The sequence below is a fragment of the Corvus moneduloides genome, chromosome 20 (assembly GCF_009650955.1).
Source record: "Corvus moneduloides isolate bCorMon1 chromosome 20, bCorMon1.pri, whole genome shotgun sequence".
NCBI classification, from domain to species: domain Eukaryota; kingdom Metazoa; phylum Chordata; class Aves; order Passeriformes; family Corvidae; genus Corvus; species Corvus moneduloides.
This window is the reverse complement of record NC_045495.1, coordinates 6,997,269-7,024,839: the sequence shown is the minus strand read 5'-3', so window position 1 is coordinate 7,024,839 and position 27,571 is coordinate 6,997,269. Positions and strand designations below refer to the sequence as shown.

General features: G+C 40.1%; 1 protein-coding gene across 1 annotated transcript in view; it reads right to left on the bottom strand.

The window, feature by feature from the left end:
- Positions 1-27,571, bottom strand: part of RABEP1 (rabaptin, RAB GTPase binding effector protein 1) — a 43,412-nt gene that overhangs the window by 9,436 nt on the left and 6,405 nt on the right. Inside the window, exons 2-9 of the mRNA XM_032129860.1 lie at positions 15,862-15,990; positions 13,761-13,964; positions 12,393-12,553; positions 6,860-6,973; positions 5,453-5,588; positions 4,491-4,669; positions 3,431-3,556; positions 806-1,273 (exon numbers count right to left, since the gene is read on the bottom strand). Coding sequence (XP_031985751.1) covers positions 806-1,273; positions 3,431-3,556; positions 4,491-4,669; positions 5,453-5,588; positions 6,860-6,973; positions 12,393-12,553; positions 13,761-13,964; positions 15,862-15,990 — 1,517 coding nt within the window. The remainder of the gene's footprint in view (positions 1-805; positions 1,274-3,430; positions 3,557-4,490; positions 4,670-5,452; positions 5,589-6,859; positions 6,974-12,392; positions 12,554-13,760; positions 13,965-15,861; positions 15,991-27,571) is intronic.

Here is a 27,571-nt window from a genome sequence, read left to right as displayed (position 1 = left end):
CATCTTGTCTTCCTTTTCACCCAGCCTGGATTGTTATCTCCCCCCATCTTTTCTTCCCCCTAAAATGTTGCTCCTTGGTGTCTTTTCCTCTGAAAGAGAAACCACAGGAAACCCCAAATACTCCCCTTTTCAGCAAGAAACCAAATGCAAATTTTGAACTGGCATCATATAAAGCTGCTGAAAAACTGACAGGCAGAACACCCAGAAGCAACAATTTCCTTGCTCATCCACACTGCAACTGGCCCAGGGCTTAGTCTAATCTGCTTCTTGTGGCAATCAGAAATGGGTTGCTGATGATGCAAGTCCCCAACAATTTCCTGGAGCCTCTCTGTGGTACTTTGTGCGTTGGGCATAGTTTGGCTGCTCATTTCCAAACTGTACCCCGTGCACAGCCCTCAGCAAATGCCCCTGGCACACAGAGCAGCACCCCCAGCTCTGCTGCTTCTGCCCTCTCCTACTCATCCCCAGCTCCACTATAGTGCCCTTTCCTCAACTTCCCATTTACTCCTATTCTTTAAGTTCTCCCACTTTTTTTTTCACCCTCTCACACAATTCTGAGTTCAACAGCCACCTCTGCCAGATCCTCCTCAAAATCCAAAGCACCCTGTGTTCAGTAATGCTGCCTGTCCCACGAGCAGGGCCAGCTCATACACCTTACAGTGGATGTGCTCCACCTACAGAAGCGTTCCAAGAGGGAACAGTGAACAGCTGCCCAGGATGTGACCTCTTCCTTTCACACCTGGCTCTGGGCAGAGCAAAGGAGGCAGAGCTTTGCCCACAGCAGGGACAAGGCAGGAGGACCCACCTCCTTCTGCAGCAGGTTCCACTCCGTCTCGCTGACCAGGCGGTACCCGCTGGGAGACACATAAGCACTTTCCATGCCCTGGGTGACACTGGAGAGCAGGGAAGCAGTCTCTTCTTGCTCTGGTGTCATTGCTTTGATTGCTTTTTCCTGATCTTTGGTCAACATGAACCCACTCGGCATTTGCAGGGATCCAAGGGAAGCTGTATCAAAGTTCTCAGACACTGAATCTGCTCCAACAAGTGGTCCAAAATCTGACTCATCCAGGTTCCCAGCAGATTTTGCTTTGTTGTTGTATCCTAAAGCTTTGGACTGTAAGGATCCAGATGTGCCCAGACTGTCTGTTGACTGTGCTCTCCGTAGTCCATCTTTAAACATATCAGTGTCTGGTTTATTGAAGGATTCACCGGAGGAAAGAAGCAAGTCTGCATCCAGGGAATGGACTGAGCCGTGGGTGCTATTCACATGCACCTGGCATTGGAAAACACAGAATAAACAAATTATTTACTCCGTTTTAGCATGGTACAAGAGGAATGCTGGACACTAATTCTTAGACACGACAAAAAGCAATTTTAAATTTCTTTGGCAAGAACATCTGCTCACAAAGCTTAAGGTGGGAGAGGAAAGGACAGAGAACCGAAATGAACCACTTAGAATTCAAAAACAAATAAAACAGGTTAAAAGAGCCTTCTGTTAACAGAGTGCTTTTGTAAGACTATCTTCCTGCCAGACAAGCAAGGACACAGTCACCTTCCATACTTGAGGCAAGATGCTTCCCCTGAAGAGATGTACTTGCAACATCCCTCCTACAACCATAGACTACACAACAGAAGGCAGATACTCCACTTCCAAAAGTAAATTCAGACATCTTTCATAAAACAAAAGCTTTGCATCAACACAAAAATAGACAGAGAAAAATATAGTTAAAATCTACTCCATACTGATAAGTTAACGTTGTTCTTGTATTTCTTTCTTCTGCTTTGAATGTCTGAAAAAATAGCAAAATATTTTCTTTGCAAGATTATTTGTACATAAAATAAAAAGAAGAGGGAAAAGGCTGGGCTTAGACACAAAGGTTTCCTGGGGAATGCCAGCACCAAAAGCCACACAAACTGTCCTGTGATGTGTATCAAGCACATGGAGCCTCTTGATCTATTTTTGTTTTTTGTAGCACTGAAAAGAGAGCAGTAATGCTTTATTTAAAAAGCATATGACTGCTTTCAAAATATCTTCCAAAATATTATGCACTTCTGCTTTGCCATTAGACACATAAGGAAGTAACACTGGAAACCAGCCTCTTGAGAAAAATTATCATTTCTGAAATAGGTCCAGAGACCAGCAGGCTGCTGGCACTTCATATAAGTGCTTGTAACCTGTAATATATATATATATATACACATGTATATATATTGTACTACTGTTTTATGACTGTTGTAAATGCCTTGTTTTAATCATTTTTAGGTGTAATATTTATATTTGCATGTATATACACAAGTTCATAATAAAAAAGTCAAGAGAATATACACTGAGGTAAAACTGCATTTTCAGGCTACAGCTGTTCTGTGATAACCAAAACAATATTAAAAAATCATCTGTTTGCATTGCAAACTGCCCAACAGAGAAGAACTTAGAAGTCAAATTATGAGAAGTTCTAAGAATTAATCAATAATCTGATTGATTACAACATATAAAAGACATTCTGAACAGCTAAGAACATTATAAATAACAAAACCAAACACATACAACCCCAAAACACTCTGACAATTATGCTCCTTCCCAAAATACAGATTTTCCATTATTTATAAGTCTTAGAATTAAATAAATGTTGTGAATGATAAAGAATATGCTATGAACTGAGATTAAAGAAAACATCAGTAGATAAACCTTTGTTCCCCACCAATGTGCCTCATTTGCATATCTGGACACAGAAGATACAAACAGTATTTGAAATAGGAAGTGACTATAGGATAAAGGGTAGAACTAGGTCTCAGCTACATTCAGATCCCATGATTCTGAACATCTTTCTGCATTCTGAACAGTTATAAATCCTTGATAAAAGTAAAGCACAGACTCTAGAATTCATATATAAAAGTATATACTTTGATAAATAAACCAGGCAGAACACTGGCTCACTCTTCAAATTCTCAAGTCTCTTGAAGGTTAAATAAGCTCCTATAGCACAAAAACTTGGTGGGTTTTTATTAATTTTTCCTTAATTTGGCTCACAAAACCAAAATGGACCCTGAGAAATGGTAAGTACAGAATTCAACAATTTGGTTAGCAACGTAGCTACAACACTCTTGCTGAATGTTCAGATGTAATTGGCTAAATCCTGAACACTTAGGTGTCTTAGAATGTGCTTAGAAATCCCAAGAGAATCTACCAGCAGTTAACCTCCAGAATGCAAAATGTAAATTAGCATTTCTAATGGCGCCTCTCAGGATGGTGCAGTATTGTCTTCCAATACTAATATAGGGATTTAGAGATTCAACTGCAACTCCAAGGATTTTTTTATTGCCTAATAAGATTAGAAGCTTCAGAGAATAAAGGGCTGTAACTTTGCATTTGTATTTGCAAGGAACACCCTGAGGAATGCCCATGTGCAAGTGAAAGATCCAATTGTTTTACCTCTTCATTAGAGAGCTGGGTAAGGGTTTCTTCAGGGGCCAGAGAACATGAAGCTTTTGTTTCATCATCTGAATCTTTTTGCTTCTCTTCCTTTCTCTTGCTAAGCCTTTGCTGATCATCTTCTTCCTAAAAATCAGTGGCCAATAGAGAATACATAGAAAATGGGATTCAATTTTGCCATAGTAATCATGACATCAGCTTTCATGATAAACTAAGCTATAAAGACAGTGAAAAAGATTATTTCAGTTAAAACCCAGTGTTTAGCACATAAATGTTCTTTTAGTTAATAAATATAGTGTTCATTTCATAAGGCACCCAAACTGACTTAAATGAGAACTTACTTTGCAACTTTAGTGGCCAATTCATGTTCTAGAATGATTTTATTCAAAAAGCATATTACCTAGATCAAACCCCTAATTACAGGGATTACCAAGTAACAAAACTAGCTGGTACACTGGCTATTGTATAGAAAATATATATATATATATAAAATATATGTACATCCATAAAGAATTCATTAACAGCCATTACACGAGCATGCACGTTTATAACAAAACGTGAAACAGGAAGTGCTTGATCACTAAATGACGGACTGTAAGGAATCAAAAAAAAGACATAATGGATCACTAAGTCATAAGTACATACACAATCATAAGATAATTCTAAATGAAAGTCTTAATTTATGTCTAGGATATGTACTGGAAGACTGAAAAAACCTAGAAAGAAGTGAAACTTGCTGACATCCTTAACCCAGATGTTTTGCAACACAGATGACTAGTTCTTCCTCCAAGATTAATTTCTGGATATTCTTCCCTTTCTATTTAGCTATTGGCAACATTAAAGTTCCTACATACATCAATATTAAAATACTTGTCCAAATGGAGCCTGTTATAACTGCCAGCTGTCATTCAAAGGGGAGATTTCTGTTAAAACTGTCAGTTCCCATTTTTTGAGCTATTACCACACTTGCCTCCAACACGTGATTTCCATACCTGTTACACCACAGTAAACCTACAGCATTACAAAAAATGAAAGGAAAAAGAGGAAAGCAGCAGGTAACCTGATCCTTTTTTTTCAGCTCTTCCACCTGCCGGAGCTGCTCCGAGGTGAGCACGATTTCCATCCTCTGCATGTCCCTCATCAGCAGCCGCTGGGACTCCAGGAACTGGTCATTGGCTTTCTGCCACGTGTGTTTCAGCTGGTTGTGCTGCTGCCTCTCTTGCTCTAGGAGATGGCAAACTATGCAAACAGAGAAAAAATTCTTCTGAACCACAAGTGTTTAAATATCTTTTCCAAAGAGAAGCATTTTCAGGAATAAAAGTAATTATTGTTATAATCAAGAACAGTCAGGCTTCGTTCAACAACTCTTTAGGATAATAATGTCTTATTTCAAATACCATTTTCTTAATTTCCAAACTCGGCTCATGATTAGGGATGTATTACTGACAGTTCAAGATTTCCCAGTGAGAAGACTAATGCCTCAAGTTCATTCACGAATTCTAATAGTTTTGGGGTTTTTTTAGTGCTGGGTTCAGAAGACTGTCTTCTACATCCCTCTTTACTTCAGCAGCAGGTTCTGGTTTCCAGTCCTCTGCAGTGACTCTGGGCTGTAGTGCCCTACATGGATGTTTGCACACTCACTCCAGCACTCAGCACTGACAGACCCCAGGGAGCCAGGTCTACACATTATGGAAATAATGCTCATAATTATGCACAAACACACACCTAAAATCACTTCAGCAAGAATGAAGCTCGCGATGCTTTAAGAACTTAGCAGATATTCAACAACAAGCCTTGAGGGAATGAATGACTCTGTTGTTTTTCTGTTATAAGGGAACTCCATATTCAACTCTTCTTCAAACATTTTAAGGCCCTTCACATTCAAAAGTGTTGCTTCCGTCTCCCAATTTCTTTTAATCAAGTTCAAGTAAGAAGTGATAAAAGAATTAACAGCTCCATTGGGTTTTGCATCCTCGGTGGAAGAGACTCAAAGGACTATTACTAGGTAGCTGTTGGGTATACCTTCATGCAGCTCCTTCCTCAACTTCTCTGCATCTTCTTGCAGGACTGATTTTTGTGTGTTGAGAACAGCCACGTACATCTCCAAGTCTGTCCTACATGACTTCTCAGCTTCCAAATAATGGTTCAGTTCTTTAACCTGAACAAGAAGAGGGAAATAACCAGCTCAGTGGGGGAACACTCTCAGACATTTCCTTCTTGTTAGAAGTTACAGTGTTGCCTGTTCAGGTAATGTACAGGTGCTGAAGGACCAGTTTATTTGCAGAAATCACAAATATTCAACTACCAGTGTGTGTAAGTAGTGCCTGTATTTACTTCTGAGTAAGTTACTCATTAAAAATCTGCTAAGTCAAACCTACCAGTGTATCACAGCTGTAACAGCTGGAACACAGCAGCAGCAGCACTGACCACAGAGATGGTAAAAAGGCAACTATCTCGGGAAAGCAGGCAGTGAAGTGATCCTTTAATCAGTGCTGATAGCCAGGAACTAAATAGGTGATAAGTGCTGATAAACCAAGAACTCCTTAGTTCAAAATAGAGTAGTCATAGTAGTCCAAAAAAATGATTACGAGGCAAAGGAAAATCTGTCAACAAAGAGCAGTTATATCAAGAAATACTAAAGAAATATATTTGGATTTTTTTCTTGTTTTTTTTTTTTTAATAGCAGAGCTAACAAAGAACTGAAACGAGTGTCCTGCAGAATCTCCAGTGAGAACCTTTTAAGACAGGGTTACATAAACATCTGTCAGATGTGATGCTTGGAGAAAAGGATCCCATCTTGGAACAAGGAACAAATTGAAAGATTTCGTTACAGCACTATTCAGTTTTATGGTTTGCTGAGTCAGAAATCACAGGAGGTTTTATCTAAGAGGAAACCAAAGCCTTCGGGCAATTCCTAACTGGCTCCACAGAGCTGCTGCTCACCTTCCTCAGCACAGCACAGGATGCACTGACACCAGGCCAGGGCTCAGGACAGCCTTGGGCTGTGACTGCCACTGATGGTGGGGACAGCTTTCCTGCCCTAGGACACCAAATCTTCCATCTGCTAGCCTTTAAAGCCTTTGAAATGGGAAAGTCTGACTCTGTGGCTGCAAATGTGACAATAACCTAGAGGCCAGGTGGTTGGGAGAGGTGCAAAGCAGGTATTTTTCTAGAGCTTTTTCTATTACTAGTAGACCTGAAGCTGTGCACTTTATTCTAAACACAGATCCTCCACACACACTGCAACTCTCAAAACAGAAAGATGCAGAAATGTATATAGGCCAAACATGACATTTGAGCTACAGGAGACAAGAGGGGCACAAAGAGTTTCCCAATACACTTTTTTCTCTCTTATAAAATTTGACTTGTCTGCATCAGACTAGCACATTGCAAGATATAAATCAGGATCCACTTAGAGCTCCACCTCACCTCTGATGCTGCTTTTATTTTTTCTTCAGCTTCTGCCAGTTTCTCCTTTAGGGCTGCAATCTCTTTCTCCATGGGCATCACAACCGAGCGCAGCTTCTCGGCATCTTCCTGAGCCTGAAGTTAAGACAATAAATTGTAATAAATCATCAGAATTTTCACAACAGTTCCCATTACTGGAGACATTTAGAGAAAATCTCTACATCAACAAAAAAAGCTGACTAAACTTCCACTTTCAGTGCTCATCTTACTGCTATTTATTCAGTTCAGCAGCCATCTCTGTGACAATAGGCTGATACTACTCCATTTACAGAAGGCAACTAAATTTTAAATCTATGTATGGGTTAGGCCACAAATATCTGTTTTAAAAGGGAATGTTAGCAAATCGATCACTCTTGATATCTGGGAGAAAATGTATGGATCAAGCACTTTAAAAAATGTGTGCTTTTCTGTTATTAAAGGCCTAATTGTCCCACAACCTCCTGCCACATAGCACATATGAAAGAATCCCAAAGAAGTGCATGATGATGTACTGATCATGCAGTTACTTACTGAAAAAGTTAAAAGCAAATGGAGCTGCACAGTAATGGCTAGTGTACCTTAGTTCTCTTTTAGATGATCACTTTTCAACTTTACTACTGACACAGCATCAGGTTTTGGTGTTACTGTACTGAATATTTCAAACTATATATAGACAATTTATCCCATGATTATTTCAAAAAGTAGTTCTGAGAAGATCAAAGAGCAACAGATTAGAGGACTGTTTCAAGGAAAGGGAAAAAAAAAAAAAAAAGGAAAGACAGGTAAAAATAGCAAGAATCAAAATGAGAAATAGCATTCAGGGTTCAAATCCAGAACTGTACATTAATGTGTGGCCCTGACATCCCCATTTCTTAAATGCTCTGCCTTTCCTCCATGGAAAGTCTGCACTACAGACTTTCCAAGTGAAAGGAGCAGCTCCCACAGACTCCCCAAGAGCCAGCAGAACACTCAAATACTCCCTGCAGTAAAACTCTTCAAGGCACAGAGAATTCCAGCATTCTCATTCGGGCTGGCTTTGTGCACAAGGCTCAGAAGGCTCAGTTGTTCTCTGTCTTCTACTGGAAGAACTCAGCAGGGGAGGGAGGGCAGGGAACTGTGTCCCAAAGCTGAAGTTTCAAAAGATGACACCTTTCATAACCTCATCAGCAAAGACAGACAGTAAAAGATAACACTCATGTGTGGTTTTAAAACTAGACTAGAATGCAGGCTTTAGAGGTTTGACTCGTTTGACTTTCAGTTTCTGGTGGGCTCATTGACAACTGTATTCAGAGCAAGACTTCCAGGAAGAGAAATAGAAAATATTTTTAAACATCAAAGTTTTCTAACTTAAAATTAATAGACAAAATATATCATTGAAATACCTGTCAATTATATAAAACACTACAATTTTAGAGCTTTACAAAAAATTCTGAACACAACACAAAATGAAATTTCTTTATGTTTCATTTACTTCTGCTACATTTTGTCACTGCTGGAGTACCAATAAAAGCCGTGAGGAAAGCAAGGGACGTCACCCGGCAGTGAATTCAATAGCAGGGACATGTGACTGTCACACACACACCCAGACCCTGCTGCTTGCAGCCAGCAACTCAACAGTCACATTTTTCAAACAGATGGGAGCAGGAGTTCCACTTCAGACAGCGCTTTGTATTTCATTTATCATATCAGTTCTGTTCATTTAATGCTACCTATAGCTGTTTTATATGGACTAAATATAACCCAACATTTTCTGGAGTGTTGAAGATGTTCTTTTCTAATTATTCATGATAACTGCAGCAATATTTCACTGCCAGCCTGGTTTCAGATGGCTCAACACAGAATACAGAGCAACAAATGTGCCTGTGTTGGAACTAAGCAGTTCAGAGAAGCAGTCAGAAAGTTCTCTGAAAGCAAAACCAGACTGAGAACAGCAACCAACTGGAAAGACAAAACTGTATCACATTCCACATACAGGAAAATTACTCCAGCTTTTACTGCTTGGTAAACAGAGCTGAACTTTGGCACTGTGGTTGCAACATATCGTAAGGATCCCTATTAAAGGTCAGTGTGATCTTGAGCTAAACACTCAGAACAGCCTCTCTCTGCTAACAAAAGGAGTGCTGGGCCCTAGGTCTGCTCTTGGACATAAAAAATCACTGAGACTCCAAAATCGAGGTTAAAGCTCCACTCAAACCTTTCAATAAAATGAGAATATCTGTTGTGCTGTAAAATGCTACTTAAAGATACTGTCACATGTGGCAAGAGGTGTCACAGCACCAAATTTCCTGTGCAAAGAGGTGTTATTCAGATTCTTCCAGAGGTGTGATCCTTAAAACGTTTATTTCCTTCTAGCTTTTTATTAAACTTAGCTTGGCTGTCAATGGCCACAGTTTTACACATGATCAGCTCATCTCTACTCATTCTTTAACCAAAAACCAAGCACCCAAACCACTTCTGCCCCAGCAAAACCTGCTGTCCCCAGCACAGGGGCTGCAGAACACACTGTGAGGGACCTGCAGACCACAGCAGGAATATGACTCTGTGGAGAGATAATGCTAAAAATGAGTCCAAGTCATTTTCAGAGGAACAAACACCTGACAGGAGAAATCCCAAGTAACATTATACCTGAGCTTGTTCCTTAAAAATGAGACAAGCGGAAAACACACAAACACAATTCAAAGATTTCTCTTTAAAGCAGGACTAAACCATTTAAAAGTCCTCTAAATTTATCCCACTGTTCTTCACCATTACCAACAAAAATAGCTTGCTGTAGATCAGATTTTATGGCCAACTCTGATTATTCTCCCCTTCCAATTTCCCCTCTCCTGACTGGAAGCACACTTCCTAACAGGAGGCTTGTCCTTTCCTGCTTTCTCTGCACACAAAATACCTGCTCTGCAGACTTCTTCTACTCAAAGTTTGACACAACTGTGCTAAGAAGAATATTTATATTCCTCACAGCTCCAACAGCAAAACAGATCCTTTCTTGAACAGAAAATTACTAAAAAAAAGCCAAGTCAAATTTTGCCAGTGGCCAAAGTTTGGGCACAACTCATCCCCACCTAGTTGTTGTCCAGGCTCAGCCCAGTCACTACTCAGCAGTGAACGTGCAGGGAAGTACATGCTGCTGTGGTAGATTGCTTTGAGCTTCTGTGAAAACAAAAAAACCCAGACCTACTTGGTATTACAACCCAAGAGGAAAATAGATTTTTATAAATCACCAGCAAGTTTTCTGAAAGATTGATCACTAAGCAGGCACATTAATCATTAGGTCAAGGTTTCTACCTTTTTTCAGTTGGGAAGGGAGATTAAGAATACAGCTACAAAGTTTTCTTAGAAATCGTTCCTTTATGATAAAGAACACACAAATTCTCTACAGAAATTATTAATTTGCAGCCTGAAATATATTTACATGGAAAAGCAAAACAGCTGCTTCCAGACACGGACATGGGTTCCACCAGACATGCTCTTTCTGACAAAAGAGAATGTAAAGATGGAGTATAAGCATTGCTGGCTGCAAATGCTATTTTGCATGAGGAATTGATCACAAGTCTTCAAATAACACATCCCAAGTGACCAAGAAAATTCCTCTTTTCACACTGACTGCTGATACATGAATATTCATTATTTTGCTGGCCAAGCACACCTTTTTATGGGCTTGGGATGTTTGTTTGTTTTTAGGTAAAATTGAATGTCTTTTTGCTAATTTTGATCTAATTCCTAGTCTCCTTGAGGAAAAGCCTCACTGGTTTAATAATAACAAAGAAGATTAAAACCTCATGCAAAGCAGTTTAAACAATTATTTCAAGCTGCACTCTGAAAACCAGATTTCCCCCTCCCCCTCCTATTACATAACGTACATGTTCCTCTGCTTTACAGGCCTACAAAGTTTTCCAAGCTCCTATTAACCAGAGATTAATAAACTGATCACCTTTTCGTTTAGGATTACCAGGGATATTTAATTCCCTTTTAAAGGACTGTAGTTGAAAATGCTATTTATCTGCTATGCTAAACTGCTCTACTAAAGGCACTGAGTTTAGGTGAGCTGTGCTGCCATGTCAGCAACTTGCAATTTCAACGTACATGATTAGTAAATTCAGGTTAAAAATCTGAATCAGTTGAGAGAGATTGTTTTCTGGAAGTGCTTATTGGCAGTTAGTTGGGAGTGCAATGCCAGGACTTTTACACTATGAACTCTTCATCTTCTGGGTTGTTTCTACAAGACTCACCACACTGATCCAGTTTTGAACCTCCATTCAGATTCAACCAAAGTCTTTTTTTCCTTAATAAGACTAAAACATTTTCTTAAAACCAGTGTATGTCTTACAAATTCAGTGGGGTTAGAACAGGCTTTGCCCTGACTCTTACCTTTGAAATTAGGGCTACATGAAGGGCAGTCCCACTTAACACTGACAGCATTAATGCAGCAACAACCAGCAACAGTCATGAATCTCTTTCTAAGTCTCAGAAAAAGAATTCAATTTTGCAACACTAATACTGATAGCTTGCTACAACGTATTAAAAATAGCTAAAATGTGCCTCATGTGGAATGTTTGTGATATTCCATACTGCATTCCTTCTGCTGACAGCAAGCAGGAACAAGGACATGCAGTGATGTGGCAGATTATCAGATCTGTTAGGCTACTCCTTCATTGAATGTAGGTTCAATCACTACTTTAAAATTGTCTTAGAACACCTTGAAGACCAAGGTAAGCCTGCTGAGATGAGAAATTAATGAAAATGCAAGTTATTATAATAAAAAAAACAAAGATTATAAAGCACTGATCTATTATGACGGGTTCAATTTCCTTTCCTTGTCTGAAAGGAAACACATCAAATCTTCAACTTCAACCTTCTCGAAAAAAATGAAAATCAAAACTCAATACAAGGCACCTCAATCTACTTCTATTAACTTTTCTTAGTTCATAGAACTTAGATCTTTGAAAACCTACAACAGTATCTGTCCATACTCCAGAGCAATTATTTTTCATCATCTAGAGCCTGTCGTTTTGTGACAGCAAGGTTCTGTACTTCCTAGGGAGGCAGCAGTACTGAGGCTTACTCTAGAGAAAGAGGAAAGACATCTTAGGTATTCTGAGGTTTTTAATGGGTACTTTAAGTTTTTAAGACCTGGCAAAAGAAATAAAGGTACGGAAGTGTAAAGGAAACTTTATAAAACTGCAGTCAATCCAGGAAAACCTAAAGGTGGTTTTACTTGAGCTCATTTGACACTATGGCAAGTGACTTTACAAGGCTACTTGCTTTTACGAGCTGAAGGCAAAACATTACCATCTTCTCAGGTGCAATTCTCTCACTGAATCCACATAATTAGGAACAAAACCTTTAAGGCTTCAAATGGATTAGGTCATGATGACTTCCATGAACAAAGGCTAGCAGTTGGCAGGAGCAGGCTGTGTGAATTGCTGAAGAATTACAGCAGGCATAGGAATGAACCCATGTGTGACCCCACAGGCCTATCTTCGAACAGAAACTGAGGAACTCCATTCCAATGTACCTTTTTCATTTCATTTTCTAGGTTTTCTTCCTCCTGGCCTTCGGAGAGTCGCCTCCTTAACTCTGCAATTTCCCGCTCCATGTTTTCTCGGTACTGGTTCCACTGAGCTCGCTCTTGCTCCATCCTGTGGTGATACTGGAGCTCATAGTCACGAACAGTCTCTAGAAAACAGCATTTTCAAAACTTATTTTCAATGTAAGTTAAAGAACAGAGCTTTAGGAACTCCATCTCCAACCACTCAATGATTTACTATAATTAATCAAAAGTAGGACAACAGTGAGCTCTCCCTTCCCTTGGACTCCTTCCCCAAAACCTAAATGTAAGTAAAAAATCGAAAGGAACTGAATTTCAATTAGTACCATCACCAGAACACAAAGAAACAAGCCCCCAAAACTGTGCAACTCCTAATTTCAAGGTAACATACATGACTAACATCCTGTTTAGCAGCACATTTTGTACCTCCAAGCACATCATCCAAACAAATGACCATTAAAAAGGTACTCCAAAATGCAAAGAAATTCAAACTTCTTGCATAGCTTGCATTGCCCCAGGATTAACACTACCCCTCTGAGGTCAGGAGCTGTCTGTGTTTACACAGGGACAGCAGCTGGCACAGCTGAGCCTTAATCTAAGTTCATGTATCTGTGTAGATCATAAGTAAGCAGACATTCATGTACTCAATATACAGGAAGGTTTGTCTGTTCTGGGTGAAAAGCATAATGAGGTGATGGAAAAACTGCCCAGTTTCAGACTCAGGATAGAGTGATCCTGTTTGTGGACCTTTAAGAAAACAGACATTTGTGGCAATAGTCTGTTCCCAGGTCATATCCTTTTGTTCATTCACTTTGTCTCAGAAATGTCAACAGCTGTGCAACATGCAAATATAACAAGGAATAGATCAGAACTATCCAGAAAAAAAACACCCAGGACTGAGAGAGCAGCATGTGCAGTCACTACCCTGGGGGAAGGCCCATGTGAGTACTGGAGAGACACCTGACTGTGAGAGCAGAACTGTGCTCATACAGAAGGAAAAAAGAGAATCATGCTGGCAGCTTAAATCTGTTTTCAGACTTGTCAAATTACAGGCATCATACTTCTCTTCATGGAAGGATGAGGTATCACACGCATAGTCCCTCAAAAATGCTTTGCATATACATGAGGTTCCCATGGCCATGAATTCTAAATTCTGTCCTCAAGTTGACAATAAAAACCCACTAAGCTCCTTTTCACAGCCTTGGGAACTACCCTTCATCCAGCCCTTCAGCAGCTTTCCCAAGCCATAACAATTATCCATATTCTGTGGAAGAGCAGACACAAATCCCTAAAGACACCAGGGTGGCTGATCTCAGCAGCTTGCCTGGCTGTTACCTTTCATGATGGCCTGGAGTGAAGCCACTTCTTCTTGCCACTGCCTCTTGACCTCATCGATGGCCTCCTGCTTGGTGGTCTCTGACACGGTGGCTATGGCCTTGATGTTCTCCATTTCAGCGTGGGCTTCCATCAGCTGGGTCCGCAGCTGGCCCAGGTCATCCTGGGCTGCCTGCAGCACTGCATTCTGTCTTTTCAGGTCCTCTGAAAGGAGGATTACATACATTTAGCTTGATTATAAGTTCAATCTGAAGTGTAGCCCTAGTTGCTATGGCAAAAAACAGAAGGGAGTGAAGGAAGCACTGGTATTAAAACATCTACCTGTGAGGACTGAACAAATGTTGGCAGGTATCTTCAGGGAATGCTATTTCTTGACTTTGCTTGCCCTTGCCTTTTATTAAAGAAGTATCTTCTGTCACGGATGCAGACACAAAGCACACACTAGATGTAATTAGGATCAATATACCTGATGAAAGCGGACTGTGCTTTTCATCAGCTCTTATTATTTAACTCATTCTGGTAATGAATCTGGAAAAGGAAAGAACAGACTGGAAAACAGTTTTTCTCCCATTTCTGGCACTGACTTGGTTCTCAGTTTGGATGGAACACTTCATATTTCTCAAACAGAAACACTCCGTGACCACTTTGGAGAGCCCACATAAGAAAACTATGCAGCCTAATTTGCCCTTTACTGAAGACTTTGGTAAAACTGAGCTTCTACTAAGAAAAGGGATACATTCAATGGAACTCCCACTACTTCTCTAATTGTTGCAACTATAAACAGAAATTAAACTAATTTTGTATTATCCTCCTGAGTTCTCAGCTAATCCAAAACAAACAGATCTGGAAGACATGTATAATTAATTCCGAAAGCACTAACACAGAATATGTGTTTTATGCCCACATAGCCTGTTTCAATGGCAATCACTTTTAGCAGAGACATCTGGCCAGTACACAACCCAAACCAAGCTATCTCCATGTATTTCCCTCAGGGTCAAAAAGCTGAATCAATCCTGGTGCTCTCGCCCCCAACAGAGAATATGGAACCCAGAAATAATCAAGTACTTAAAAGGACATTAATCCTTGTATTAAAAATGAAGACTCTGCAGCCATTAATATTCTTAGTTTTCAAATGACAGTATTAAAGATGGGTTCCAACAGCCCCAATGCACATTTAGGAAAGGGTCTTGGAGACAAGGAGGGAAAAGTGTTTTGGGGGGGTAAAAAAAAGAAAAGTAATTGCTTGTCTATTCTCCTCTGGTGCCCTTTCACTTCAGTACACATAAAAGTTGGGGTGTTTTTCCTTCCCCTATCACAATTTATTTTCTATTTTTTGACCATACCAAAATGGGAGAATTATTGCTGATCTCATCAGTAGTGTCTTGTATATAAAATTTCCTTTCATCCAGCCTTAGAAACACAAGTAAATAGGTTTGCTGTATGATCTGATCTTCATTATGCCTGTTGTATTTCTGCTCTCATAAGCTTATACAGCAGCTGCAGTCTTAATGCATTATGGTTTGGCTCTGCTTTCATATGTTAAAGACAGGAAAATCATCAGAATTAGAAATAAATCAATCTGGCTCTCAGAACAGCTATCTCTACTCTCCAATCCTTCATCAGATATTTGAGCTCATACGGTTCAAATTTTCCTATAAATTGTGTTATTGAAATAGATGCCCTTGGCTGGTATTAAAACTTTTATAACATTTGCCTGCTTACAGCCTACCTCTGATCGAAATTTAAGACAAATAAATGCTACATAGAAAAAAGGCCACAGAGTACAAAGAGCACAGCATCCAGGCTATGTCTTTCCATTTAGCAGATCAGCTCCTGCTCAGAGAGTGCACCCTGAATTCAGGAAATTAGTATTAAAACTCACTGCTGGTGTTTCTGCATGGACATCAGTTTGCTCTGGCTCCTGTCCATGAGGCAAATCTTTGAATTTAATTCTAAAAGTTCATTCTAGGAAGCTCAGTAGCCACCTATTGAATCTCTTACATTCTTGTTATGACTGTTTAAAAGACTGTGCTTCGTACAGGGATTATTTGAAGATGAAGTTCAATAAACCTTAGAATAATTCAGAGAATTGAGGACTTACCTTCCTTAGCCAGGTATAACTCCTTAAATTTTGCTCTCTTTTGATTAAATTCTTGCTCAAGTTGCTGCTTTGTGCGCAGAAATTCTGCATTGACCTTTTCCAATTCTGCAACCCGTTGTAGAAGAGCATCTAAAAATAAAGCAGAAGATAAGGTACATCACTAACAGTTATCCAGACATCCCATTCTCCGAGGCTGAGGTTTGGGGCTTACTCTTTTTAAAATATCTTTACTTGTTAGCTCTGCTTTTGCCTCATGATCATCAGGAAAACTAGCCAGTCCTTTAAGGAACAAAGGAAGGTAAGTTTTCTTCAACTGTAGCACCAAATTCTAATTAAGCATCTCTGGGGAATTAGAGGGAATGTGGCAGGGAATTCTGCAGAAAACAGTCTTCCAAAGAAAACCACAATTTGGTATATACGACAAAGGAAGAAATAGAAATAATTCTGGTAATGTTTTTTTTCCCCTGGGAATTTAGTCACAAGGCACAGGGAGTGTGTGAGGGCTGAGCAACAAAGCACCAAGTGCTCAAAGGCTGAGGTCAAAAAGAAGTGACAGCAGCTCAGCCAACAGCTATGAAAGGGTAAAGCACAGGAAACCCTGTAAGCCAAAAATTAGGTGCCATTATCAATCCAGTCTTCAGTTCTGCATGTTAACCAAAAGAGGAACCAGATTACATCTAGAGAAGTTTGCTAGAGGATGACCACAATCTAGAGAAGTAACTGATTGTAAGATCAAATTCTCCTCATTTCCAGCAGGTAAAAATCCCCAAGGGCACACATACATCACACTGTTTTCCAGAATTTACCATATCAGCCCTTCATCTGGTGCTACAACGAAAGAAGGAAGAGTAGGAAGACTACAAAGACTGTTACAACATGCTTATTATTGAAAAAACCCCATATGATACCACTGTATGATGCTATAAAGACCCCATACAACCACCAACCTATCTGCATGTACAGTATCAACTTCTTTGCATCTCAAAGATCTGCTGTAGGTGGCAGTTTTATCTTGCACACCTCAGAATTCAAATATGAAACAGAAATAAAGGACAGATGAGCCAGAACAAAACCCATCTCCCTGCTGCAATGCACTGGGGAAAAAAATGATCCTCTAACTGAGTCTCTATGTGTTCTGCAAAAGCATTTTGTGGACATGTTCCAACTCTGCCTTGCAAAGCTGAATCACTTCAGTTATAGCCTCTATATAGCACAGACTAGATACACAAAATATTGATCCATCAGAGGTGTTTGTGTATCCCATCCAACACCTCCCACCACGATCAAGTAGTGAAAACACAATACAAAGACTATGAGACTTCAGCATCAAACATTTAGACTCACAAACAGCTGGAATCAGCTCTACAGCTTGCAGTGGTAAAACACTGGATGGGCAATGCCACTGAGATGGGAGAGTTATTTTTGGTACCAGATGACGGAGAGTAAGAGCAGACACAAACAAAAGGACCTTTTAAGAGCACAGGTATGTTTTGCTGGTTATAAGAGCTTATGATGTTACAAAATACAGCACTTAATCTGTTCAGTTCTGTACTGAATAAAAGATATATGCATATATAGGACTGATGAAATTTTAATGTTGCTTTTTTACAAAAATCCTAAATTTGGCTTTTTTATCACCTTAAATACAAACACACAGGTTTTTCTGGCCAGCAACTCCCATGTGGGTAGTTCAAAGCCAACTGCCCAGGAGTGTTCTCCAGAAAATGAAAGGAACCTGCAGCAAAGACACACTGAGAACAAAGCTTCAAGTGAGTTCAGAGAGTGCCTGGATCAAAACCGGGGACAAAACAGCACACGTGGAACCAGGTCTGTGTAGGAAAAATGCTTCCCAAGGTGAAAGGGTTGCCTTTGATCTCTTGCTGAAGTCTTGCAAAGGGAAAGGCTTTGCCTGTGCTTCCACTCCCCCCAGTCCCGTGCAGGGCGATGCAGAGCCACCGTGGCACCTCCTGCTCCACACCCCATGAACAGCCATGCTGACCCTAAGGAGCTGGCTTCGAGCTCAGCTCCAGCTCCTCAAGGAAGCTCCTGGAGGCACTAGAGCCTAAGGGAGGTGTGTGCCAGGGGCAGGTGGCTGCACTGTCCAGATCCAGCCAGGCAGCTCTGCATCCACAGGTACCGTCCTGGAGCCACATGCACACATTCCAGCTGAACAAGGAGGAATCAGGACATCACTCACCTTGCACACACTCTTTTGAAGACCACACGAATAAACTGTTTCATTCTACAGTTAGTAATCCTGAAAGTTAAATCAACTGTAGATATCAGTCAACTCTCCTGCCCCCAAAGATGACTCGAGCACTCCTTGTTTACTCGATTCCCTTTCCATCTTCCTTCAGCAGAGAGACAGCAGCAGCTGTGCTGCTGCTCCCATCAGAAAGTGCAAAGCAACCAAGCTGTATTTCTTCTGAAGGTGTGAGCTGCTTCTGCTGAGGATGGAAGGGCAAGAGGGCACCACAAGAGCATAATGTTCAAGTGCTTTAAGCTGAGGAAACAACAGATTCATCCTTTTTAAATCCTCCTGCCCAAACACAAGGAGGGGGGGGCAGAGCCATCAAGAAGGAAATTAAATTTAAATATTTACATTTTTACCGTATTCCCCCCTCTCTGCAGCCTGTCAGTTATGTCTAAAAAGTAATAAATAAATAAATAAATAATCAACCCCTGCCACAGCTGAGCTCTGGCACCTGTCAGGGCCAGCTGCAGACACTGAAAAAAACAAGCAGTCTAAGATCTCAACTGCAGGTCATCCATCACTGCAACTGTGCATTAACACTACTCTTTCGATTCTATACTAAGTTTAAAGTGGTTTTACCACCTGCGCTACATATACAGCTCAGGACACACATCAGCACATCCCCAGTGCAGTGAGACAAGACACAGACGTGAGGACAATAGGCTGTGCAGGTCAACATCAACCCCCTCAAATGCACCTGCATAAGAAATAAAAGCAAAAGAAAGTTTATTTTCTGAGACACCCTAACAACTACCACCTTTCTGCTAAGTGATTAAGTTTACAAAGAAATTATTTTTTTCTTCAGAGGTATAATTTGTACAAAAGCCATACAGACACTTCCCAAAATGCAAGTGTGATCCCAAGCCCAGACTGCCAGGCACAGGTACCCTCGGGCTACATGGCACAAATTAAAATCCACCTGGAACTGCACTGGAGTCAATGGCAGGAAATGGACTCATTCATAGATTTCCAATTAGGTCTTTGTCATTTATCACTTAATTTTCACTCTGAATTTAGGTCCAACTCACCCGAGGCCTGTAAGAAAGCTGAAAAAAGAAAACTTATTTGCTATCATAGGCTATCAACTTAAAACCAGCCCCAAAAGCAAGAAGTCCATTTTGCAGCGTCAGTATTCCCTGAGTTGCCAGGCGCTGCTCCCATGCTCCCAGTCCCAGCTATCAATGTTTAACGACGGATGAGGGATAGAGTAAACAAAGCCGAGAGACGGGCCCTGCTGGCGGAGCTGTGCCCGGCTGAAACGGGATCCGCTGTCACACACGGCACGGAACACTCTGTATTTCCTCAGAGCAGTAGTGCGAAGACCTAATTCCCTATTTAGGGCCCTAAGTCATCAAGAAACAAACAAAAACCCTGAAGACCCAATTTCTTAACTCCTGAAATAGCACTGAGAAAACTTTAAATTGAAATTGATATGCCAAACTAAAACAAGAAATTCTTTTGGCCAACAATTTAAACCAGCATTTTTTTCACAGATTATTACGCCAAATAGGCTACAAATGACAGAGCTGGAGATGCCAATTAAATCACTAGCTTTATTTTTAACTAACAACACAGATTTTTGCAGACACTCCAGGTCAGACACAGGGATCCCCATCTCCTGTGGAGCACCGACATTTACAGCAAAGCACAGTGCATCTCATCACGTGCCTTAACCAGGCAGAAGAACTCAAAAGAAGAACAGCAAAATCCGTTTCAGAGTGGATTCATTGATTTACAGGAGAACCATGAAACTGCTGCAATACACGAAGAGAAACTCTAAACAAAAAAGATACAGCTTTCTCTTAACCCACTGCACAGCAAAATTCCAATTCTAGGAAAACACAGGAACAGACACACATTTCTTATTGACTAGTTATTTATATGCTGTTCCACAGATAAGCTCCGAAAAGGATTAAATTTTATGTATGATAGTTTCCAGTTACACAAACATGTAGTGATCATTCCAGAACTAAGACAGACAAAGCTGATTATCAATAAGACTATTTTTGACTACCAGGTCTATTTATAAAATTAATGCCACAGAGCTTTCTGCTTGATATTTAAAGTGTCAAACATGACATCAAGAGTTCAGTCCAACATAACTGAAATATGAAAACAGAGCAGAAAAAAACCTACATGTACAATCAACTTTTTGGAGACAAAAAAAAAATTGTTTCTGTCATTTTCTACCCTTCTTTTCCTGTCATGATTGCTTGAGACAGAAATATGGAAAAATACTTATTTCTGTGAGTATGAGTTTCTACTATGACTTTCTACTATTTTCTATGAGCACTAATTTTCATCTATCGTGAAATCATATTGGAGCCACAATTATGCTACTATATAAACTTGCACTCTAAGTCTGCCACCAGACCGTGCATAGAGACTGCAAAACGCTTTTCTTTATTTTACTCAAACAGGATTTGATGAAAAAAGGACAACCAGCCCCCCTTACCCGCCTCCCCCCTTACAATACGCTCCAATCCAGCTGTTTGCATGAGGCACTCAGAAGCAAAGGAACAGATTATGGCTCTTTGAATAAGTATTTTAAACAGAAGCAATTCCTGACTGATGAAATGGGTGTTGCTTTATTTTCAAGGAACAGCATTTGCCTTTACACACAGATATTCAACAGCAGCAGATCAAACTGAAGGAAAAGAAAAAACCCAAAAAAACCAAAACAGGAAGAAAATAATAACTTGCTTTTCTCAGACGTGCATTTACAAGCATCAAGCATTTTATTTACTGGGCCAAATGGCTCAAGCTCACTGGTCACACACTTTCCTTGTTTTACTTTGAGGACAGAGAATGACCCCTGACTTCTCACTTGCCACCTTCATTTTCAGAGCGGCACCAAACGCCTCCGACTGTCTCACCTCCTCTTTCAGAGCATTTCACTGCGTGCAGCGAGGAGAACTCAACCCCAGAAAGGGGAAAACCAGGGGGGGTTCTGCCCAACAGCTGTGCCCTGGCACAGGACCTGTTCCCCAGTGCCACCAGCACTGAGCTGTTCTGCAGAAGGAGCTCCGGCAGTTCCCCATTTCGGGCAGCGCAGCTTTCAGACACTGCTGCATTCATCCAGCCATTTCTGGCTGATTGTGCAGCTGAAGGTTATTTGACATCCACAATTTGTTCTCTATTGACTAAACATTCACAGGCAAACAATCCAGTACCAATTTAAGGCCAAATCCATAAAAACTCGGTGTTGCTGACAAATGCAGATATCACCACGCAGAACGGAGCCTTGCTGCATCATATCTGTTACAGAAGCTTTATAATTATTGCAGTAAATCAGTAAGTGCAGGATCAAAAATATTCTGCCGAGCATTGCACGTTACCAACATCTAACCACACTATAAATACTCTGTTAACAACAAGTGGAAGTTTGCAATATATTATTACAGTTTGAAAGTAATGTTATTTTTAATTGAAGCAGAATGACAAACATCTTTCCACTATAACCTGTAATCTCAGTAGTGCCTATTTCTACTCTTTATTTTCCTTTTTCATGCTAAATACTGTATGACATCCTACATTAAGGATCTTAGAAAATGAAAAGCCATCACTAAATTAAAGTAATTAAAATCTGAAGAAATTTAGATGTTTGAAAAATGGGAAGACTCTCTTCTATAATACAATCAAGGATCACAGAATGTTTGGGCTGGAAGAGACCTTAAAGATCACCTCATTACAACCCCCTGGCTTGTGCAGGGACACCTTCCATTTGATGAGGTTGCTCCAAGCCCTGTCCAATCTGGCCTTGGACACTTCCAGGGATGAGGCAGCCACAAGATGAGAACAAGAAAAAAGGGAAGAGAAAACAAGGGTCCTTTAAATGGCTTAATGAAACCTGCAGAGATAAATAGCCATATGCAGTAACAACTAAGTAATTTCCTCCAAAGTATGTTTACACAGCAAACATCTTCATGCACAATTACAAGGAAAAAAAAGGCCAACACACAGTTTCTCCTTCCCCCTTTTTTTTTCCACTTCCCACTTTTTCTCCCTTTTTACAGCACTCCCAATGTGTTAACTACTTCCTTGCTTTGTTATTATCTCCTTCACCTTCTTTCCTGGACACAAAAGCAGGCAGTTGCTTTCTGGGGTCCAAATATCCACCTCATGACACTCCACTTCACTCATTAAAGGAGAATCACACCTGACTGCCACTTTTGGTAAGCCCACTTCATGTGACAAGTAATGCTCTTCTGTACACTTAGTCATTCTGACCCCAGGCTAACTTAAGCCTAGTTTTAAATTTATGCTTAGTTAACCATTATTTACATTGGACTGCAATGGAACAGTGCTCACTCACATCAAGTATCACAGGAATGCACTTAAACATGGATGTCCATGTTGACAAAAGTGAGCTTGAATTTTTTTCCAAGAATCTCCTTTCATTTGCCAGAAACATCACTTCATCCCAAGGACAGTCCCCTACCTTCATCATTATAGCCTGGCTTTTCATCCATCCCTTCTCACCATAGTAGCTGGTTCTCTCCTTTTAACGAGGCTGCCATCAGAACTCTCAGTTCTGTGTGCACAGTCTTCTCCACAGAAGTCCCAACTTAATGCACAAGGAGTTTTACCATCATTAGTTTTCACTCTAATTAATCTCTGCCTTTGATGTTTTGATGAGGAGAACAATTCCTCAAGAAATTTCAGAAAAACACTACTGGTTAGCACTTTTTTCCAAGAAAATCAACCATGCTCTGTGCTGCATCAATTCTTTGAATAATTTAAATAGGGCAGCAGTGGACGCATCACAGAGTTGGAAAAGTCAACCCTACAACACCACCAATGAAATCCTATGGAAAGTGTTTTGGCTGCATCCTGCTGCTATCACCAGTGAATCTCCTCAGAAATGCAGTGTTGCTAAGCTTGAATGCATATCAGAGTATTTCAAAAGTCAACAGTAAGCTACAGTCTGGTGAACTTTGAATTAATCTACAATGACACAAAATGGAGAGAACAGAGTTACCGATCTCATCACGATCACCAGCACTTTCTCTGCTCCCTAAGTGCTTGTATCTTGCTCCCCTTGCTTTAACAATTTTTCTTTTTTATGTCTGCCCTTTTCAGAAGGATCAATTTGAAAAAAGAAAAAAAAAAAAAAAAAAAGCTCAGTGTCTCCCTGGGTTTATGAAGGGGGTTATTTACTCTACAGGCTGTGGGCATTTACTCAGACCAGTCACTGCTTGAACAAACAAGAGCATAGTGATGGCAGCACAGAACTGGGGAAGGTGAAGTTCCCAAGAACTGGGCACATTTCTCCAAGAGGGTTCACAGCTGGATTACACCACTGCCAGGTTTAGGCCAGCCTAGGTAGATCTCTACACAGCCTGATGTGATCCCCTTGGCAAAGCTTTTTGAGCATTTCACACATCTGAGCTTGAACAATGCAGCTGTCAAACATGTCACACACGTCCCTGCCCCTTTCATTTCACCAACCTGTCCCACCTCGTTACCTGCAAGATAAACACCAACAGAAGGTGTTTTAAGCAGACAGAGACTCCTCCAGCCTGGAATCAGACCTCCAGCACAGCCACCTATTCCCTTCCACAGCATTTGAAAATAAGTCCCCAAAAATGTCAAGTCACATAAATCTTCCTGACCAGAGCAAGACTGAAAATATGAATGAGCCTTCGTATTTACACAGGAATATTTCTGCCAAGTTTTTCCACACTACCATGTCTCATCACTTGTATGATATAACCAGAAAATCCAGAACTGGATTACACGTGGCAATTCCACTTGACAGTGAGGTTTTTACTGTGTCTTCCCAGTAAAAGAAAATTTGAGTATATTGTCTGTTTTAGTAAACCACCAAGAATCTGCTGTTCTGATCAAATAAAAATATTTCAGATTGAGAGTCATTTAGGGAGAGATTGTGATACGCATTTCATTATACAGGAGACCCCCTACACAATTTGCACTCTGAGCACCACTAATATAACTGTTCTCTTAAAATGTAAACATTTGCTAAACCCAGACAACAGACTGATTTTTTTTCAAGATAATTTAATTGCTGACTCATTTGCAGTAGGAAGGAAAAAAATCCCTGTGACTTCTTATTATATGTTTATCACTTCGCCTAGAGATTATTAAAGGCTATCCTCTTCAGGCAGAAAAATGGGAATAAAGTACGACTCAACTCTCAAGAAAAAAAACCAGCCAACAAAAAAACACAAAATAACCCTACTGCATTGTTCTCTTTGATGAAGTAAGTTAATATATAAAAGAAAACCATTACATTAATTCCAAAATTCCCCCAAGACACCACTAGTCTGAGATCTCGTGCTGTCTCACTATTTGTCATGGGGCCAAGAATTGAGGCGCAGCTTTGAGAGCATTCAGGCTATAGACTACCCCAGGTACCCTGCTTCTCAATTTCTGAGCAGAAAGAACAAATTAATGATAACCTAACACACTTAAAAATTCAAAGGAAGGTAATAAAAGTGAAATACAACTCACCCAAGAAAGTGATGTGGAAGAAACCAGAAAGAAGCCAATGTTTGTGAAATTTATATAGGCAACGGCTTCTGTAATTTACCATTGCTATAGGTATGAGGACACTACCATTTAAAGCAAATTGGGATCTTTGTAGACATTTTCAAAAGCTGAAATAATCAACAAGACCATGGAAACTCACTTCCACATGCACAGCTGCCAGACAGCACTATGGTAATTTCACAAGTACCAGAAAACTTCAGAAATAGCAGCAACTCATACACAACTCAAGAGTTATGGATGTGAACAAGCACCACAAAAAGGGAGTTAACATCAGATTTCTTTCCCCCTGTGGTTCTCTATCCCTTGCTACGTAATTTGGCCACCCAAATTGGTATACAGAGAATAAACTGGGAAAGGGAACGGGTAAAAACTTACTTTCAAGGAACAGTAATTTTAAAAATTTAGTTGTCAGAAAAGCAGGTTGCAGGCATGAAAAAACAGTGCAGTAGAGTAGCCTCTTAAAGGATATAAATCTTAATAAATGACCTGGAAAATACTGTTGCCAGATATATTTATGGAGACATTGTGATGATAAATATAGTAGGACAAATAATAAAAGACAATTAACATCTTTATTTGATAAGGAACAGGATACAGATCCTATTACTTAGAGTAAGGTTTCTAAAGCAGTTTAATAGGTTCCCTGAGAACAACAGACTAGTACTCCCCCAAGCCTCTAGAATCTATTTCTTGACAGAAAATACTGCTGTGATTCTATATATTCGTTTTTTTTGTTACCACTTGTCAACTACATGAATTCCTAAACAGTTAAATAGGAAGAAAACCCTCCTCCAGCATGAAATTTTCCAACCATTTAAAATATTCCAGGGGTATAAGCAATACAGAATGGGAAGGCTTGATTAAGCCTGCAGTTACAATCATTTTAAATCAATTTCTGTACTGGTGGTCATCTGACAGGATAACTCAGCACTCCCACCTCACTGTGAGCACATGTGTCTTTTATCCCCACCATGCTACAAGAGTCTTTGACAGCAGTGACAGCATCGGAGTGATACAGGAAAAAACTGGGGGGAGGAAGGGGAGTGAATCTCAAACGTGGTCTGAAGCAGATCACACCTCACACTTGGCTGAGCACAGACCAGATCTGACACACCCGTGACAATGAACACGCAGATCGGAGTAAACTGTGGAAAAAAAAGTCAGAACTATACCCTTGGTCTCTCATATTACTACTGTGTGGTCTCCACCCTTCCTTTATGCCAGCTCTAATACTTATCAGGCCTTTCACTAAATTAATTAAACTAATTCAAGTCAGTAGTTCTCAACTGGGTGACTGAGCTGAACTGGCTCAGTGATGGGTCCAATGTGCAGAGCTGGCACAAAGGAAATGATGGAAATACAGCTGTGGGAGCAGGAAGAAGAGAGCAGGAGCACTTTTTTCAGCAGCTGCAATCTTCTAGACTGGCTTAGCTGCAACATGAAACCACAGCCTATGGGTACAGTCTGATAATCAGTTTAACCTAAGTACTTGCTGCCTGCCAAAAAAAATAGTCTGGCCTTCCTTCTGTCCCCCACTCTCCCTTGTGGCAACTGCAATTGGTGTAGTTATGCAGCAAAACTTACTTTGTAAGACTTGATGACTGACATTTGTAAGTGATAAGTGACCTTTCTCAAATCCTGATTTCCATTCAGACTCTCCAGGGGAAGCTGACAAACTTAATCGGTATTAGAAAGCAAATTCCAAAGCTCAGGTTTCCCACCAGTGTTTGTACACACTCAGGTTTTGAACGAACGCAACTGAAAGAGGGTTTCCAGTACAGAACCTAGAGCTGTAGATAAAAATATATCAGAAAACATTTGTATTCTACAATAAGGTTAGGCTCACATTTACTCTTGCTTGAAAGCAAATACGCAGTTAGATTAGACATTGTAACAAGCCATTACAACCCTTCCGGAGGGATCATCAGCTAAAATGTAATCCTCAGTGCCTCCAACAAATGTAACTTCTGTAACATCAGGACTTAATGCACCACTTTGAGATTTAACATCTTCATCTCCAGTTTCATCTAAGACTCCAGCAGAAGCTGTGAAGACCAGACAGACAGCTATAATATCTTCACAGCTAGAAGCGTCACTCAAGCACAGAATCCAGAGTTTGCCTAATTGCCTTCCCATTAATTTCACATGGGAGAAGATATAAACAGACATTGCAAGCTGGCGATTAAGAAAACCTTACTTGAAACCAATCTTTGAAAGAAAATTCAGAAGATGCAGCATATGACATAAAGATGCCAGCCTGTCAGATGATTTGAATTAACAGAGCCAAATTTATGCTTTGTACTTCATCAAAATAAACCAAGTAACACCACAGAAAAAATGTATCAGAGAGATTTTGGCACAGGTTACTGTTAATGTAAGATGAATGTTCCAATTCTTGTGTCTGAAGTCAATGGGAGTCTAATGTGAACTCCAGTAGGCTCAGGAAAGACAATTTCCTTAAAGGATACTGGACATAAAAATTTACTGTGGAAGGTTAAAATACTTATTGCTTGAGCAATAACTTTTAGCACTCCTCTGTGTTTCTTCCTGTGTAGATTAAGGCAACGACGCTGAACACACAGATGTAAGGATTGTATTATACTCTGTGGTTTTATCTACGTTATTGTTTGCAAGTTACTGCTTTGTTCTTTTTCTTAAAGCAACCAACCATGGTGCTGCCTCCTGATTTTGCATAGCACTGATGTAGCATAGGTTAAAATAAATCATTTCTTTTGGGGAGTATGTTAATGGTGACCAACCATGCAAATACAAAGTTACCCTACCAAGGAATGGGTGTGGGGGATAAACAGTTATACACAGAAACACTCGACAGAAAGGGTGAAAGAGCTGTTTCTCCTTTTGTTGTGCTTATTCCTCTCCTTTGTTGCCATTTAAACAGCATTGCAAATCTTGTTGCAATTATCTGTAAGCTAAAAACATGTA